Genomic DNA, 18,506 nt, shown 5'->3' with positions numbered 1-18,506 from the left:
AAAAGCATTTGACAGAGTGGAATGGCCCTACTTATTTGAGATCTTAAGATAATTTAATTTGGTTTGGGATTTATTGCTTAGTTTAAAATGATTGATCAAGCTCCAATGGCTGTGGTTATTACTAATAATGAAAAGTCTCTTTGTTTTAGGCAGTTTATGGGCACTCAGAGGGCTGCCCTCTTACTCCTTTGCTATTTAATTTGGCTCTGAAGCCATTAGTTATTGCCCCTCAAGACTCCAATGACATGCAAGGCATCAAGAGGGGTAACACGATACATAAAGTTTCATTACATGCAGACAATTTATTAGTTTATATTTCTGAACCTAAAAAATCCCTTTAATGCTTTCTGAATTTGGTAGTTTTTCAGGATACTGTGATGGATTATGTGATATTTTATATTGTATATAGATATGTTTTAAAGGAGATAAATTGTGGCAAGTTCTTTTTACAAACAAACACAGACACTTCAAAACAGATCTCATTTAAAATGCCAGAGCTCTGCTCAAACCAGACAGTCCAGCATTTGAGGGCCTTTGCAAAAACTTTGAAGATTGCCTATAAGGACTTCACAAGTAGGTGTTAATTGGACACGATGTTGAGTAATGGATTATTGTTTTGGAAAGCAACAGATGAAGGAACTCAGATTAAATCTGGAGCTGCAGTTTGTCTGAGTGCAATTGGCTGTTCTAAGAGGGACATGTGGTTTTATCTGAGAAAGAAAGGGGGGGGGGAGAGACAGACAGAGAGAGAGAGAGAGTTCAGTTCTACAGTTCAGCAGCAGCAGCTGGGACTGGAACAGGACAAGCTGGCAAGCTTGTGGAAAACCCCATTTTGAATATGTTGTGAGTTCTTAGTTCAGCCTGGTCAAAGCCCTTGTGAGGAGATGGCTGGCAGCATAATGTTTCATTTGAAATAAGGGAAACAGAAGAGGAACTCTGTGGTGACCTGAAAGAAAGAGGTAATCACCTGGAAAACCCTGATGGGGTAAGTTTCTTTGGCAAGACACTGACGTGGCTGATCAGAAGGAATCAGTTGTGGGTGTCCAACGAGCAACAAATCTCTCTCTGAAAACCAACAAGATCCTTCCTGGGCGTTAACCATTTACCTTTCAAGCACCAAAGCCCGGTGAAAATTGATAAATGTTAAAGTCTGTGCACAGTATAAGAATTGTCTGAAACCAATAAACTTGGAGGAATGAGAAGTGAGATTGGACTGTGAATCAAAGAACTTTTCTGAACTTACACACACATTATATACACGTGCACTTTGAATTAGAAGGGGGTTAAGCTAGGTCAAGTTAATAGTAATAAGTTAAAGTTTGATCCTGTTTACACATTTAAAGATAATGAAAAGTAACTTTTGTTTAAGTAACCATTTGTCTTGGTGAATTTCTGTTGCTGCCGGGCTTTGGGGTCCTCTGGGCTCATAACAATACAAATTAAATATTTCTAGGAGTGAACTTTTTCCTATTAATTATATGAGCAAAGTTGTTAAGAACCAATTTTTTTATTTGGGTATTAAAATTACGAGAAATTTTAAGGATCTGTATAATTATCTCATCCTGATAGAATGTACAAAAGAAATGCTTTCCAGGTGGTCTCCAATGGCGCTATCATTAGTTGGTCGTATTAGCACAATTAAAATGATAATTTTACCAAAGTTTTTATGTACTTTTTAAGCAGTACCTTCCTTCCTCCCCAAAGTATTTTTTTGACAAGGTAGTCTCTAAGATATCTTCTTACATTTGGAATAATAAAAATCCTAGATTGAGCAAACCTTGATCGCAGAAACAAAAGCTGGAGGAATGGCTCTCCCTAAATTTAGATTTTATTATCGGCTTTTAATATCCGATTTTGTATTTATTATTCAGCCGTACATGAAAGACCTTTATGGGTAGATTTGGAGAGGAATTCCCTTGATGGGGGGGGGGGGGGGGGTACTCATTGGCCTCATTGCTGGGAGCTCCTTTCCCCTTTGCGATATCCAAAATGAACAAAGATCTTAAGCCGGTTCTTAAGCATCCAATAAGAATTTGGTTCCAGTTTCATAATTTATTTTTTTTGTGTTTAATAATTTTATCTAGTGAAATACACCTTTTTTTAAAAAAGCATCTTTGATTGATCAGGCTTTTTCAGTATGGAAACTAAAGTAGTAATAACCTTTTCATATCTATTTGCAGGAGACGGCTTAATGTCTTTCAGTCAGTTAGTAGACAAGCATGATTTCAGCAAGGCCCAATTTTTTTTAGATATTTGCAAATTCGGAACTTTCTGCGTACTTTACTTTCCAAACTATCCTCCCGCTCACCCATCTAATATGACAGAAACCCTTTTTCTGGTGCATCCATTTCAAAAATAGCTACAATTTATAATTGGTTAATACAACTGATATCCAATGAAAAAATTAAAGGTGCTTGGGAATTGGAATTCCAAGTATTGCTTCCAGACGACCAACGAGATCATATTTTTTGACTAGTAAATACTTCATCAATTTGTGCCTCGTTGCTTGATTCAGTTCAAGGTGATATATCGGGCACACATGTCTCAAGGTAAGTTGGCCCGCATTTTTACCAATGTTAACCCTACTTGTGATCTTGTGATAGGTGCAAAGTTGAGGTGGCCCCTTTAACTCATATGTTCTGGTCATGATCCAAGCAAGGTGATTTTTGGAAAGGTGTCTTTGAAACCCTAGCAGAAGTTCTAAGATCAGAATGACAACTATAACAGCTATTTTTGGAATCATACCATTGGAGTCTGGGCATACGCTTGTTTCCGCACAGCGAATAATTGCCTTTTCAACCTTATTGGCTAGAAAAGCCACATTGCTTAAATGGAACCCTAACCCTAACCCACCCACTCGACTTCAAGGGGCTCTCTGCTGTCATGTCATGTTTAAGTTTGGAGAAAAATTAGGAGTCGGACATTTGATACCTTTTAAATTTGAAGAAGTCTGGCGACCCGTTTATTCAATATTTCCATATAGATTAAGATTTATGAATTTACACTGGATTCTCTCCGATTTCCTTACGGTAAATTTGGTTTTAACCAGGAAACCCTTTGTTTTCCTCAGAATGTCCCTCTTTATTTCTTTTTTTTTTAGATTAGTTAGAGAGGATTTTGTAATAAAAAGGAGAAGAAATTTATGGTTAATATATATTTGTTAAAAAATAAAATGTTCTTTTTCTTGTACACTTGTAAATACATGAATGTACTGTAACTCTCCTCTGGTATATAGTCGCTATAACTCAATAAACAGATTGAAAAAAACAAGAACAATCCCTGGTGATAAAAGTTTAATGCAAAAAAGGAAATATTTGCCGCAAACATTTGATCCAGCCCTGATTTTCACAGACCTCGCACGTCTTTCAATTTCTCTTTTCTTTTTTGAAGTCGCTTGTAAACTGCGCACCCTTCATAAACATATCCCCAGTGCCTTGTAGCACCCATGGGGTATCGATTTCCATTGGTTGGGGGAGACTAGATCTAGGGGTTCAGGGGAGTAGATTTAGGAGAGATGAGGAACTGCTTTTCCCAGAGAGTGGTGAATCTCCTACGAACGCTGCCATTGAAGCAACGGTTACCACTGTAAACATATTTAACACGTTTGGATTGATTTTTACGTAGTAGGGGAATAAAGGGATATGGGGAAAAGGCAGGTAGGTGAGGACACGCCTATCATTAGATCAGCTACGATCTCTTTGAATGGCGGAGCAGGCTCAATGGGCCAATTGGCCCACGCCTCCTCCTATTTCATATGCTCTTCAGTGCAGGTATCGGACTGTGGCTTGAGTGCCACCGGAGATTGCACGGCCAGCTCACAGCTCCATTTCCTCTCGCTGTTCCCACGTCCTAAACGGTTCAATGGGTGCTGTGAAGTTGTCCCCTACATATGGTAAAATCCGGAGGGAGGCGACTGGAACGCAGGGAGGATGGAGGAGAACTGGCGCACGTTTGGTGTAAATCACTGAATGGTTAGCGGCATCCTGTTAAAGCGCCAGCGACCCAGGTTTGAATCTGGTGCTGTCTGTAAGGAGTTTCCATGTTCTCCCCGCGTCCGTGTGGGTTTCCGCCCAGCCTTCAAAAAGATATTGTGGTTGTAGACTAATTGGGGTATCTGGGAAGCTCGAAGGGCCCGTTACTGTGCTGTATCTAAACCCCCTTGTGGGATGAAGGGCTGGGTGACCGACACCGTTGATCATGCCAATGTGGCTTGAGAAGGCTTCAGCGAATCCAGAACATGCATTGTCACTGAACATCCCGGTGACGAGCCACACAGCCAATCTGGACTGACGGGCCAGTGGAAAAAAATCCCTCCACCTCCCCCCTCTATCAGTGCACAACAACCCGACTTTTGAATGGAGATAGTTCAGTCAACAGAACTGTTGCCTCGCAGAGCCAGCATACCGGGGTCGAATGACCCCGACCCCCTCCTGCAGAGCTGTTGCAGCGGGCATTTTATCTCCCACACCCTGAGGAAGTGCGGATTTTTGGGCTCCCAGTGTGCAGGTGAGTTGATGGGAATGTGAGGGGAAGGTCAAGACTCAGAATTTATTGTCATGAACGCGTAGGGAGGTCAATTGGTGTCAGTGGGTGGTTAAATCACTGAAGCATGATTGGCTCCTTCCCGTGTACACCCCGATTGGGGGGGGGGGGGTTGTAACTTCAAATACACGACGCAGTGCATTGTGAACTGTAGCCTGCGGCCCAGCACCCCGGAAACTTACAGGGGAGGCGTTATGGAGAACAAACCCTGCAGCCGCGAGAACCTTGAGGGACATCAGTGGAGCTGGTGGGAATCAGCGCGTCAGGTGGCATCCACGGGGAGGAGTGGTCAGGTAACGATTCTCGTCCTTGCACATGAGAAGGGGAAACAGCAAGTTCGTAAAGTGCGGGGGTTGGTGCGACGGGATACAGGGCAGCGGGGGGGAGGAGTGAGAAAATGGATCGGCTCGTGATTGAATGGCAGGGAAGACTCGATGGGCTGAATAGCCTATTTCTCCTACTATCTCTTAAATTCTTGAATGGTAAGACAGATGTGACAGAACATAGATATGTTTTTGGGAGATAAATTGGGGCAGGTATTGTTAGTGTAGGTCACATACAAACACTTCAAGACAGATCTTATTTGAAATACTGGATCTCTGCTCATGCTAGACATGTCAGCACAGCCTTTTCAAAAGCTTTGGAGAGTGCCCAAGAGACTTCACTAATGCACTGTTGTTTACAAAACGACAACAGATGTAAGAGCTGTTGACTGGAGGTCACATATTGACTGGAAGAAAACTTGCTGATCTAAGAGGGTCATGTGATTTTTGCAAGCAGAGAGAGTCAAACAGGCTTTCTTTCAGAGAGAGAGAGATACAGACATCACTTCTACAGTTTTACAGTCAGCAGCAGTAGCTGGGACTGGAACATGACAAACTGACAAGCTTGTGGTAAACCCCATTTGGAAGACGGGTTGTGAGTGCTTAGTTCAGCCTGGTCAAAACCCTCGTAGTTCATGCAAGAGAGGACTGGCTGTCTAATGTTTCACTTGGAATAAGAGAAACAAAAAGGCACTCTGTGGTGACCTGAAAGAAAGAGGTTATCATCTGGAGAACCCTGAGGGGGTAGGTTTCTTCGGCAAGACACTGAACTGGCTGATGGAAGTAAATGTACAACAAATCTCTCTCTGAAAACCGACAAGAACCTTCCTGAGCAGTAACCATTTACCTTTCAAGCACCAAAGCCTGGTGAACTTTATAAATGTTAAATTCTGTGCACAGTATAAGAATTGCCTGCAACCAGTGAACTTGGAGGAATGAAAAGTGAGATTGGACTGTGAACCAAAGAACTTTTCTGAACTTGCACACACATTACATACACGTGATGTAAATTAGAAGGGGGTTGACTCTATGGAGGTGGACCCATCGAGGAGCTCAGCGGCCGAGGGGCGCGCATGGATTGCGGGCGACCTGTGGGCAAAGGACCCACTTGGGGTGCAGGAGTCTGCCTCGTGGGAGCCATGTATCGGAGGCCAGAATTGAGAGGTTGCTGAGGGCATGGAGGAAACCCGACGCTGAAGCATTCTTGATGGTGTCGGAGGTTTCGATCTGGAGCTCGGTGGGGGGGGGGGGGGGGTGGTGGTGTGGGGGGGAGACTGTGCCTGATGTGACGGATTATGTTACATTTTATATTGTATATAGATTTGTTTTAAAGGAGATAAATCAAGGCAGGTTTTTTTTAGTGCAAGTTACAAACAAACAGATCTCATTTAAAATGCCAAGCCAGACATTGGGACCAGTCAGAATAATAGATCAGCAGAGACTAGATGAACCAAAGGGCCTGTCCCTCAAGTTTAGATTTGGCCTCATGCTGCCAAAGGCTGAGGACAGATGTACCTTTCTGGTAATGGCAAGAATTAAAATAGCCAATTACAGGATCCACCTTGGAGGATTGGGAGGGGGCCTCGGCTGTCACTGTGGGGAGCGGCTGGGTGGGGAAAATGTTACAGAGGGGTGGGGTCCTCGGCTCCACGGTGAAAGTCGCCGCGCTGGCCGCCAGTCTTGCTCAGTAGCTTGACGTCCTCCACCATGATCTCGTGGGTGACAGCCTTGCACATGTCGTAGAGGGCGAGAGCAGCCATGCTGACCGCCACGAGGGCCTCCATCTCCACGCCGGTCTTGGCCTCAGCGCCACAGGTCGCCGTGACGACCGCTGCCAGCCGGGTCGGGTCCAGTGCCACGGACACCTCGATGCAGTGCAGTGGCACTGGGTGGCACAGGGGCACCAGCTGGCTGGTCAGCTTGGCCGCGCAGACGCCAGCTAGCCGGGCCACGGTCAGCGCATCTCCCTTCCGCAGCCGGTTGTCCCTCACCAGGGTGAATGCCCGCTCCCCCAGCCGCACCGTCGCCTGGGCGACCGCCTCACGCCGGGTGATCGGCTTGTCCCCCACGTCCACCATGGAGGCCCTGCCCTGCTTGTCGATGTGAGTCAGACACTCAGGCCCCTCCCCTGCATTGCTGTGGGTGCTGAGCGCCCGCGCTCCCAGGCCCATCGGTCTCCTCTCCACAACGACCAGTGGCAGCTGGAACTGGGCGACCCCTGACTTCCTCCCCGCGGGTGGGCCTCTCCCAGACAGACGATGGCTCCAGCTCAGGACGGGATCACCATCTGCAAGCCGGGATAGGGGGAAAAAAAGAACACGGGATGGTGAAACGGTGGCGTAGGGACAACCCCATCCCCCCCCCTCCTCACCATCCCAACACTAAGCAGCTCCGAGCTCGAGGACTGCAGAGGCTTCACCTTTGCCCCCAGACCCCATCCAGCCCATTACCCAGCAACCAGCTTGGTCACCTTGGCACAATATTTGGAGGGTGGATAGAACAAGGCAGACAAGGTGGTGTGTGACACAGGATGTGGCAAGATTGTTCATTGCCACATGTACTGAGATAGAGTGATAAACTTTGTTTGGGGTTCTATCCCGGTACAGTTAAGTACACAAGGCCAGCCGTTCTCAACCTTTGGTCAGCTATTGGCGTAGTGTGAATATGGGCAGAGTAGATGTAGAAAGGCAGTTTCCCGTGCTGTGAGAGTCTAGGACAACAGGTCACAACTTCAGGAATGATGGGCGTCCGCTGAGCACAGAGATGCAGAGGAATTTCTTCAGCCAGAAGGTGGTAAAACCTGTAGAATTTGTTGCCATGGCAGGGGGGGGGGGGGTTGTGGGGGCCAGGTCATTGGGGGTATTTCAGGCAGAGATTGATAGGTTCTTGATTTGCGAGGTCATCAAAGGTCATGGGGCTGAGTGGGAAATGGATCAGGCTTGTGATTCAATGGTGAGGCAAACTCGATGGGCTGAATAGCCTATTTCTGTTCTGGATGTCGCATGGCCACAGGCCCAGCCCTGACTTTTGCAGTGGTGGCAGGAACAACTTAGCCTTGGGGCACATTTATCATCTTCTAATCAATAATTGACGGTGGCTTGGTAAACTGCACTGACCTTGATCAAGAGTGAAGTGTGAGGGACAGCGAGAGGAGGGTGTTTATCACATTGATGAATGGTAGAACTATTTTGGGAGTGAATGTGAAGTGGGAAAATTGATCAGCTCATGATTAAATGGTGGGGCAGACTCGATGGGCTGAATAGCCGACTTCGGCTCCGTTGTCTTAGGGTCTTATTGCTCCCCACCCCCGTCGCCCCCCCCCCACCCCGTGGATTCTACCCAGTTTCTGCTCCCCTTTTCCCCATGAGGTGGTCATTTCGTTATTTTTTTGTCTGTACTTCTCTCCTACTGACAACGTTAAAAAAAAATGAAATAATTATGTGCTGTGGGACCATTGATAATGACTTCACCAGGCCATAGAATTATTGAGTCACAGCATGACGCCACACAGAACAGGGCCTTTAGCCGAACTTGTCTCTGCCAACCAAGCTGGCCTTCTGCAAATCAAACTGAATTGCAGAATTTTGTGTTACAGAGAAAAAGTTCAGATGTTCACAAGAGTAGCTTCCACTGATACAAGACCTTAGCTTCACCCCACTTGAAGACTTGGCCTCCACAGCTATCTGTTGCAATAAATTCATCACCCTTATCTCTGTTCCAATGGGATGTCCTTTTATCCTGAGGCTGTGCCCACTTTAGAATTGACCTGGTTAAAGGATGGGTCAGTGAGTTTGCAGATGACACAAAGATTGGGGATGAAGCTGAAGGTTGTCGAAGGTTACAAGAGGATATGGGCAGAAAAGTGGCAGATGGATTTTGATACAGGTAAGTGTGAGGTGATGCACTTTGGAAGGACAAACCTGAAGGCTGAATGCAGGGGAACGGTCAGTTACTTAGAGTGCGGATGAACAGAGGGATCTTGGGGTTCAAATCCATACATCCATCGAGGTCGCCACACAGGTTGATAGGATAGTTAAGATGGCCAAGGGGATGCTGCGATTCATTAATAGGGGGATTGAGTTTGGGAGTCGAGAGGTCATGTTGCAACTCTACGAATCTCTGGTAAGGTCACACTTGGGGTATTGTGTTCAGTTCTGGTCACTTCACTGCAGGTAGGATGTGGAGGCTGTAGAGAGGTACAGAGGTTTACCATGATGCTGACTGGATTGGAGAGCACACCTTAAGAGGATAGGTTAGTGAACTTGGCCTTTTCTCCTTGGAGCAACAGAGGATGAGGGGTGACCTGATAAGGCTGTATATGATGAACGTACATTGATCGTATGGATGGCCACAGGGTTTTTCCCCAGGGCTGAAATGGCTAACACCAGGGGGCATAGTTTTCTGGGGCTTGGGAGTAAGAACAGTACAGGGGGAATGCAAGAGGCAAGCTCTTCACACAGAGAGTGGTGGGTGCATGGAATGAACTGCTGGTAATGGAGGTGGAGGCAGGTGCAATCGGATCTATTAAGAGATCCCACAGTGGGGAAATTACCAGTGGGACATACTTTAAATTAGATAAAGATGTTTTTCTTACAGAGCTGCCTTTGACTTGTAAACATTGCTGTTATTGCCACTCGTGGGCCGTGGCATGTTAGGCCGGAAGCCAAGTGGGCCTTTGTTGTGTGTGGAGGAAGCGTGGCCTCTCTGCCTATCTGGAATGTGTGTATTGCATGTGGTCACGTGTCCTCCCCATCTGAAACTTATTCAGAAGTCACATCACCTGTCAATCAAGGTTGGACTCCGACCACCCATTAGTGCACACCTTGCCGTTGGCTAATTTAAATCAACTCGGGTCATTATTGGCTAGAAGCACAGATTAGCACTGTGTATAACACATGCATAGCACATTCCCTCTGCCTCATGGACCAAGCCCTGGACATCGCTCCACGCCAGGTCAGTACTATGGACATTGATGGATGTGTCACAGGTAAGGTGTGCACTACACTGAAGCTGAACCGTAGTACTGCGATAGAACAATACGCAGACAGACGTATTCCGGTTGGTCAGGGAACCAGGAGTGTGTCAGAGTCCCTGCCAGTAGTTTGTGTGCGGATTGAGTATTGGTTTACCGTTGTCGAAATCCAACCAAAGTCTGAGGTGAATGTCTATATCGTCGCTTAAGTGAAATAGTGATCGAGTACCATTTAATGTTCTCCCCTTAATTAAAGTTATGGGTGATTGGATTCCTTGTGCCCAGACATATCTCTCTGTGAACCCAATGAAACTGATGCTCTTCCCAACACAAGCCTGAGACTGAAAAAGGTTGAACCACTGCAGACAGTTATTAGGACAGCACAACACTGTGGGATGATGGGCCTGTGCTGTCGATTCCCACATTCTATGCATGATGAAACACTTGGATTAACACATGGTGGGGAGGGGAGAGGAGGGGTGTGGGCCTGATGCGGCCACATGGAACAGGTCATTGGTATGCCACCTAACCCGAACACCACCACCTGTGGCTGACTTGGGATCTGTAAGTATAGGAGGCAGAAAGAAAGCCAAAGACAAACTGATGGATAACTGCTGGACAGGATGGAGGCCGATGACGAGTGGTGTGGGTCCCTTGTTGTTCGTGATTTACATTAATTATTTGGATGACAGGGTAGTAAATTGGGTGAGTAAATATACAGACAATACAAAAATAGGGGGAGTTGTGGATAGTGAGGATGGCTTTTGTGGACTGCAGGAGGATTTGGATTGCTTAGAAGAGTGGGCTGAGAGATGGCAGATGGAGGTAAATGAGATAAGTGTGAGGTGCTTCATTTTGGGAAGAATAATCAAAACAGGACATATACGGTGAAGGGGAGGGCGTTGAGGAATGCAGAGGAACAGAGAGATCTTGGAATAATGGTCCATCGTTCTCTGAAGGTGGATTCTCATGTGGATAGGGTGGTGAAGAAGGCTTTTGGTTTGCTGGCCTTTATAAATCAAAACATTGAATATTGGAGCTTGGAAATTATGCTACGACTGTTCAAGGCAATGCTGAGGGCAAGTTTGGAATATTGTGTGCAGTTCTGGTCCACAAATTATAGGAAGGAAATCAATAAGGTGCAGAGAAAATTTACTAAAATGTTGTCTGGACTCCAGTATCTAGAATATGGAGAAAGATTGAGTAGACTGGGTCTTTATTCATTGGAGCGTAGAAGGTTGAGAGGGGATTTGATAGAGGTATTTAAAATTATGAGGGGAATAGATAGAGAAGATGTGAATAGGCTCTTCACCTTGAGAGTAGGAGAGATTGGAACGAGGGGTCATAAGTTAAGGGTTATGGGGCAAAAGTTTAGAAGTAACATGGGAGGAAGCTTCTTCACTCAGAGAGTGGTGGCTGAGTGGAATGACCTTCCGGAAGAGGTGGTTGCAGCAGGGTCATTTTTGTCATTTAAGAGGAGGTTGGATGAGTGCATGGATGGGAGGGGATTGGAGGGTTATGGACAAGGAGCAGGTAGGTGGGATTAGTGGAGTTCAATTGGATCGGTATGGACTAGAAGGGCCGAGATGGCCTGTTTCCATACTGTAATTATTATATCGTAAAAATAAAATTATATATATGAACAAAATTTTAAAAAGACCCATCGTACGTACTGCGCTGTCACCCACCGATCAGGATCATGGGTCTGTTCTTCATCTGTGGTAGGCTGAACATCCCTGGAATGGAGCCAGATCAAAGCAGATCAGATAGCTTCCTTCTACCACCACGTCCGCACCTTCACCCTCCGTTACCAGAAAAGCTCGCCAAAGAGCCAGGATCACGCAGCAAGGAGCAGGATTTTTGCCCCCAACTCGCCCACGCTGACCCATTCTGGGCTAATGGTGCACAAAACATTAGCAGGTCCCACAACATCCATGGGAAGTGAAAGGCAGACGACGTTGGGGGCTGAGCCCTTCTCCAGCACTTCTGTCTACCTATGGATGATGTGTAACCTGCCCCGATGGATCACAGACCAGTGGGTTTCAACATTTTTCTTTCCACTTCAAGTATTCCCTATTCCATATATGCTCTGTGATTAGTAAGGGATTGCTTAAGGTCGCATGCAAGTGGAAAGAAAAAAGTTGAGAACCACTGTTTTAATCGTCCCTAATTGACTTGTTATGTGTAGGGTTTCAGAACTCCCAAAGAAATGGGCCAATAACAATTTTGCTCAAGCAAAGTATTTCAGTAACAATTGGGTCAAGAGCACCGACATACATTCCACTCACATACCACCTTAAACAATCCCTTGCTTAATCACAGAGCAACGATAGCATAGAGATTACTTAAAGTGAGATGTGAGTGGAAAGAAAAAGGTTTGAAACCACTGGTTTAGATATAGAGATCGGTAACAGGCCCTTTTGGCCCACGAGTCCTTGCTGTCCAATTACACTCATTTGGCCTTGGAAAATAATTCTTAGGAGGCAATGTTAGCAGAGCTGGAACTTTTTTCCTTTGGAGCGTAGAAGGATGAGAAGAGACTTAATAGAGGTCTACAAGATTCTAAGACCCAGCACCTGTTTCCCAGGGTAGGATCAGCAAACACCAGAGGACATGTGAAGGGAGGGAAGTTTAGTGGAGACATCCAGGGTAATTTTCTTTTTACACAGAGAGCTGTGGGTGCCTGGATTACCCTGTCTACCTTCGTTGCTACGTTCATTGATCTACGTACCCGTCCTCCCCACTCCCCCACCCCACCCAAGTCTCTTTGCCCTCCCGATACTCCGCCCCCTTGGATCTCCTCAGTGGAGGCACCAGCGATGACCTTACCTGCGTGCTGCTGCTTCTTTCTGCTGACCGCGGCTCCAATGATCTCCAGAATCTCCTCCTCCGTGGCTCCGGAGCGCAACACATCCCGCAGGGATACTTCAGTATTTCCAAAGAGGCAGACCTGCAAATCGAAGAACAGAGGATGCAGTCTGACCATTGGTCACCTGAGACTCTCGAGCACAGACGAGCCGCAAGGCTTTATGCTGAAGTTATCCATTGTCTCTCGAATCACAGATTTTAATTCGCCAGGATGATGGGAGGTTGGGGCAGTGAAATTAACCGGGAGTGAACACGGGTTAAAAATTATGTCCACGGTTATGTCTTGCTGTCTATAAGTACTGGGTTTGAAAGGGGCAATGCACTTCATACACACACAGTGGTTCTCAACCTTTTTCTTTCCACTCACATACCACTTTAAGTATTCTTTATGCCATAGGTGCTCTGTGATTACTAAGGGATTGCTTAAGGTGGTACGTGAGTGGAAAGAAAGAGTTTGAATCATTCTTAATTGATTCGTTATGTGCACGGTTTCAGAACTGCAAAGGAAATGGGCCAATGGCAATTTTTCTCAAGCATAATATTTCATTAACAATGGGGGCTAGAGCAGTGGTTCTCAACCTTCCCTTCCCACCCACATCCCACCTTAAGCAATCCCTTACTAATCACAGAGCACTGATGGCAGAGGGGTTACTTAACGTGGGATGTTAGTGTAAAGAAAAAGGTTGGGAACTACTGCACGAACTGCTAAGCTAATTGTGTACCCCCCCCCCAGTCGGTAGTTGCTTTTTTATTTTAGTTGGTTTGCAATAATCTGTTTAAATATCTGTTCAGCTGTATCAAGCAAGAATTTTATTGTACAACCTGTACGACCATGAACCACTTTCCTACTGGATTCCCGAAATCCCCAATTTCCTTCAATATGAACATCCGTGTGAACCATCGTCGAGTACACAACGGTGAAGTTTCCAGAGCACTTTAATGTTGGGTGTGAGTCGGCGGTAAATTATTGATACATATTTATTTTATATATCTTCCTGGATGTAATTATCACGTGCTGAATTTGGGATCAATGTACAGTGAAATCCCCCATTATCTGGAATCCAAGCAAGCAACCAGCAATAAAAAAATATCGTGGAAAATAAATAGGTAACAAATACAGAAATTTAAAATGGGTGCATTTTAAGTTCACCAATCACGAAATGCCCAATCTCAAGCAACCAGAAAATTCACTTATCTGGCATCCACCAATCTCCATTGGTGCCGGATACCAGGGGCTTTTACGTATGTGTGTGCACCATGATCTGGAGAAGTGCTGTACATGTGCAGCCAGGTCACAATAAAGTTGAACATGAAGGGATGCGGCTCAAAAGCACGTCCTGCCCCCCCTTTATAGGGATGGGGGGGGAGGGGGGGGAGTTGGTAGGAATCTATAGGGTCACTGGCCTTGCCTCTTACCTTCAAGCTGCCGTCGGCTGTGAGCCGCAGCCGGTTGCAGGAACCGCAGAAGTGTTCGGACATGGAGGTGATGAAACCGATCTGGCCCTGGAAACCAGGCACTTTGTACACCTATGGGAAGTTTGGGAAGAGATGCTGATGGATTGGAGGCTGATTTCTTTGAGTCACGAACCCCCCCCCCCCGGTCCCTTCACACTACAGAGGGAGGCCCTTGGGCACACAACCCCCATGCTAACCATTTGGCCCTCCTCCCGCGAGCCGGCATTAGGACCACATCCTTCCATGCCTTGCCCAGTGATTGTTTCTGCTTCCATCTCTACCTCTGAAGGGCTGTCCCAGAAACCATTTTACCCTCCATAACCCCTTTCACCCTGGGCATATGCCCTCTTGTTTTGGTACCTTGTAGAGTCACCCTGCATGGATGGAGGGGTAGGGGATCAAGCTGAAGAAAGGGATGGAATAGGCTGTCCTGGGGTGTTGTAAAACCTTCAGAGCCAGTAAGTTCACCTTCCATACAGAGATTGGCTCTGTCATGTCAGGAACATGATCATTTCAAAGCAAACTACATTTTGTTTTCCATTAAATACTGCAGCACAAAAAGAGGCTCTTCGGCCCATCTAGACCGTGCTGATGTATCTTTCCACCTATTCCCATCGACTACCCCTCCCATCCACGTATTCAATTTCTCTTAAATGTTGAAATCGAACTGTATCTATTACTTCTGCTGCCAGCTCGTCCCCCCCCAAACTCTCACCATCCTCTGAGTGAAGATGCTTTCCCCCAATATTCCCCTTAAACATTTCACCTTTCACTCTTAACCCATGTCCTCTGTTCTTGTCTCAATGGACCTCAGTGAAAAAAAGCCCGCTGATATTTACCCTATCAAAATCCCTCATAATTTTGCATCACTTTAAAATCTCGCCTCATTCTTTATGTTCCAGAGAATAAAGTCCTAACCTCAGCTCAAGTCCCAGCAACAACCCTGTCAATTTTCTCTGCACTCTTTCAATATTATTTAAGATTGTTATGTGACCAAAACTCTACACAATACTCCATATTTGGCCTCACCATTGTCTTATACAACTTCACCATGACATCCCAACTCCTGTACTAAGAACTTTGATTTACAAAGGCCAATATGCCAAAAAGATCTCTTTACAACCATATCTAATTTTGTGTCTGTATTCGCAGATCCCTCAGTTCTACCGCACTCCTCAGTGCCCCACCATTTACCGTGTATGTTCTACCTTGGTTTGTCCTTCCAAAATGCAACACCTCACACTTGCCTGCATTAAATTTCACCTGCCATTTTCAGTCCATTTTTCCAGCTGATCCAGATCCCTCTGCAAGCTTTGAGAAGCTTCCTCGCTGTCCACGACGCCTCCAACCTTAGTGCCATCTGCAAACTTGCTGATCCAATCGACCACATTATCATCCAGGTCATTGATACAGATGACAAACAACAATCGACCCAGCATTGATTCCTGAGGCACCCTATTAGTCACAAGCCCCCAGTTTGACAGGCATTCATCTACTACCACTCTCTGGCTTCTCCGCAAAGCTAATGTCTAATCCAATTTACTACCTCCTCCTTCATACAGAGCAAGTGGAAGCATCTTGACCAACCTCCCATAACAGGACCCTGTTGACGGCCTTAGTAAAGTCCATGCAGACAACATCTACTGCATTTTCTTCATTAACATTCCTGGTATCCTCCTCGTAAAGTTGTAAGAGTGGTTAGGCTTGATATAGCATGCAGAAACTCATGATGGCTATCTCTAATCAGTCCCTGACAATCCAAGTCTCTTAGGATACCTTCTAAAAACTTAACCACTGCTGTACGTCAGGTTCACTGGCCTATAATTTCCCAAATTATTAGAGGTTTTTCAAACAACAGAACAACATTAGCCATCCTCCAAACCTCCAGCACCTGAACCATGGCTCAGGTCAGGGCCCTGCAATTTCTACACGAGCCTCCATCAAGGTTCGAGGGGATATCTTGTCAGGCCCTGGGGAATCTTCACCCTTATTGGGTTTAAGACAATGAGCATCTCCTCTGTTTTCTGTATAGGTTCCATGACCTCTCTACCTTTTTTCCTATAGAATTTGTCTGTCTCCCAAGTAAATACAAATGCAAAAAAAAAAAATCAATTAAAAATCTCCATCTCTTTTGGCTCCAAGCAGAGATGATTAAGTTACTCTTCAAGAGGTCCAAATTTGTCACTTGCTCTCCTGCTTGTAGTACATCTCCAAAAGCCCTTGGGAATTTCCTTCGGCATGTCTCCCAGAGCTACCTCATGCTTTCTTTCAGCCCTTCTGCTTTCCTTCTCCAGGGTTTTCTTGCATAACTTACACTGCTCAAGTAGTTCAAGAGTTCCTTGCTGATTTTACCTGCTATGTCCCACCTTCTTCTTAACCAGAACTTCAATATCTCTCGAAAACTAAGGTCCCCAAAACCAGTCAGTCTTATCTTTAATTCTTACAGGAACATACAAACTCTGTCATCCCAAAATTATACAAACACTGTCCTGTCAAAAATATACAAACTCCACCATCTCAAAATTATACAAACACTGATGCAAACTCCGTCGTCCCAAAATTATACAAACACCGCCCTGCCAAAATGATACAAACTCAGTCGTCCCAAAATTATACAAACACTGTCCTGTCAAAAATATACAAACTCCACCAGCTCAAAATTATACAAACACTGATGCAAACTCCGTCGTCCCAAAATTATACAAACACTGTCCTGCCAAAATTATACAAACTCAGTCGTCCCAAAATTATACAAACACTGTCCTGTCAAAAATATACAAACTCCACCATCTCAAAATTATACAAACACTGATGCAAACTCCGTCGTCCCAAAATTATACAAACACCGTCCTGCCAAAATTATACAAACTCAGTCGTCCCAAAATTATACAAACACTGTCCTGTCAAAAATATACAAACTCCACCATCTCAAAATTATACAAACACTGATGCAAACTCCGTCGTCCCAAAATTATACAAACACCGTCCTGCCAAAATGATACAAACTCAGTCGTCCCAAAATTATACAAACACTGTCCTGTCAAAAATATACAAACTCCACCATCTCAAAATTATACAAACACTGATGCAAACTCCGTCGTCCCAAAATTATACAAACACCGCCCTGCCAAAATGATACAAACTCAGTCGTCCCAAAATTATACAAACACTGTCCTGTCAAAATTATACAAACACTGATGCAAACTCCGTCGTCCCAAAATTATACAAACACTGTCCTGCCAAAATTATACAAACTCAGTCATCCCAAAATTATACAAACACTGTCCTGTCAAAAATATACAAACTCCACCATCTCAAAATTATACAAACACTGATGCAAACTCCGTCGTCCCAAAATTATACAAACACCGCCCTGCCAAAATGATACAAACTCAGTCGTCCCAAAATTATACAAACACTGTCCTGTCAAAAATATACAAACTCCACCATCTCAAAATTATACAAACACTGATGCAAACTCCGTCGTCCCAAAATTATACAAACACCGTCCTGCCAAAATGATACAAACTCAGTCGTCCCAAAATTATACAAACACTGTCCTGTCAAAAATATACAAACTCCACCATCTCAAAATTATACAAACACTGATGCAAACTCCGTCGTCCCAAAATTATACAAACACCGCCCTGCCAAAATGATACAAACTCAGTCGTCCCAAAATTATACAAACACTGTCCTGTCAAAATTATACAAACACTGATGCAAACTCCGTCGTCCCAAAATTATACAAACACTGTCCTGCCAAAATTATACAAACTCAGTCGTCCCAAAATTATACAAACACTGTCCTGTCAAAAATATACAAACTCCACCATCTCAAAATTATACAAACACTGATGCAAACTCCGTCGTCCCAAAATTATACAAACACCGCCCTGCCAAAATGATACAAACTCAGTCGTCCCAAAATTATACAAACACTGTCCTGTCAAAAATATACAAACTCCACCATCTCAAAATTATACAAACACTGATGCAAACTCCGTCGTCCCAAAATTATACAAACACTGTCCTGCCAAAATTATACAAACTCAGTCGTCCCAAAATTATACAAACACTGTCCTGTCAAAAATATACAAACTCCACCATCTCAAAATTATACAAACACTGATGCAAACTCCGTCGTCCCAAAATTATACAAACTCCACTACCCCAAAATTATACAAACTTAGCCCTTCCAAAATTTTGCAAACTCTCTTCTCCTCAAAATTATATGAACTCTATCCTCTCAAAATTTCCAGGATCCATTTGTAGCAGGGATGAAAAACAACCTTGGTTTATAAAAAAAAGCCCAAAGTAAACAGGTATATTCAGTGGAAAAGAAA

General features: G+C 44.8%; 1 protein-coding gene across 3 annotated transcripts in view; it reads right to left on the bottom strand.

Moving 5' to 3' along the window:
- Positions 1–3,278: 3,278 nt before the first annotated feature.
- Positions 3,279–18,506, bottom strand: part of mocs1 (molybdenum cofactor synthesis 1) — a 55,164-nt gene continuing 39,936 nt past the window's right edge. For 2 of the 3 annotated variants that reach the window (XM_069887750.1, XM_069887749.1), the window contains 4 exons: positions 14,122–14,232; positions 12,667–12,787; positions 11,526–11,573; positions 3,279–7,152 (listed from right to left, as the gene is read on the bottom strand). In XM_069887750.1, coding sequence (XP_069743851.1) covers positions 6,488–7,152; positions 11,526–11,573; positions 12,667–12,787; positions 14,122–14,232 — 945 coding nt within the window. In that variant the 3' untranslated portion in view covers positions 3,279–6,487. Of the gene's footprint in view, positions 7,153–11,510; positions 11,574–12,666; positions 12,788–14,121; positions 14,233–18,506 lie in introns of all 3 variants that reach the window. The other variant, XM_069887751.1, reaches the window with a different exon arrangement.

Source organism: Narcine bancroftii, chromosome 6 (assembly GCF_036971445.1).
Source record: "Narcine bancroftii isolate sNarBan1 chromosome 6, sNarBan1.hap1, whole genome shotgun sequence".
Classification (NCBI taxonomy): domain Eukaryota; kingdom Metazoa; phylum Chordata; class Chondrichthyes; order Torpediniformes; family Narcinidae; genus Narcine; species Narcine bancroftii.
The sequence above is the reverse complement of the archived record's forward strand: the minus strand, read 5'-3'. Positions and strand labels throughout refer to the sequence as shown.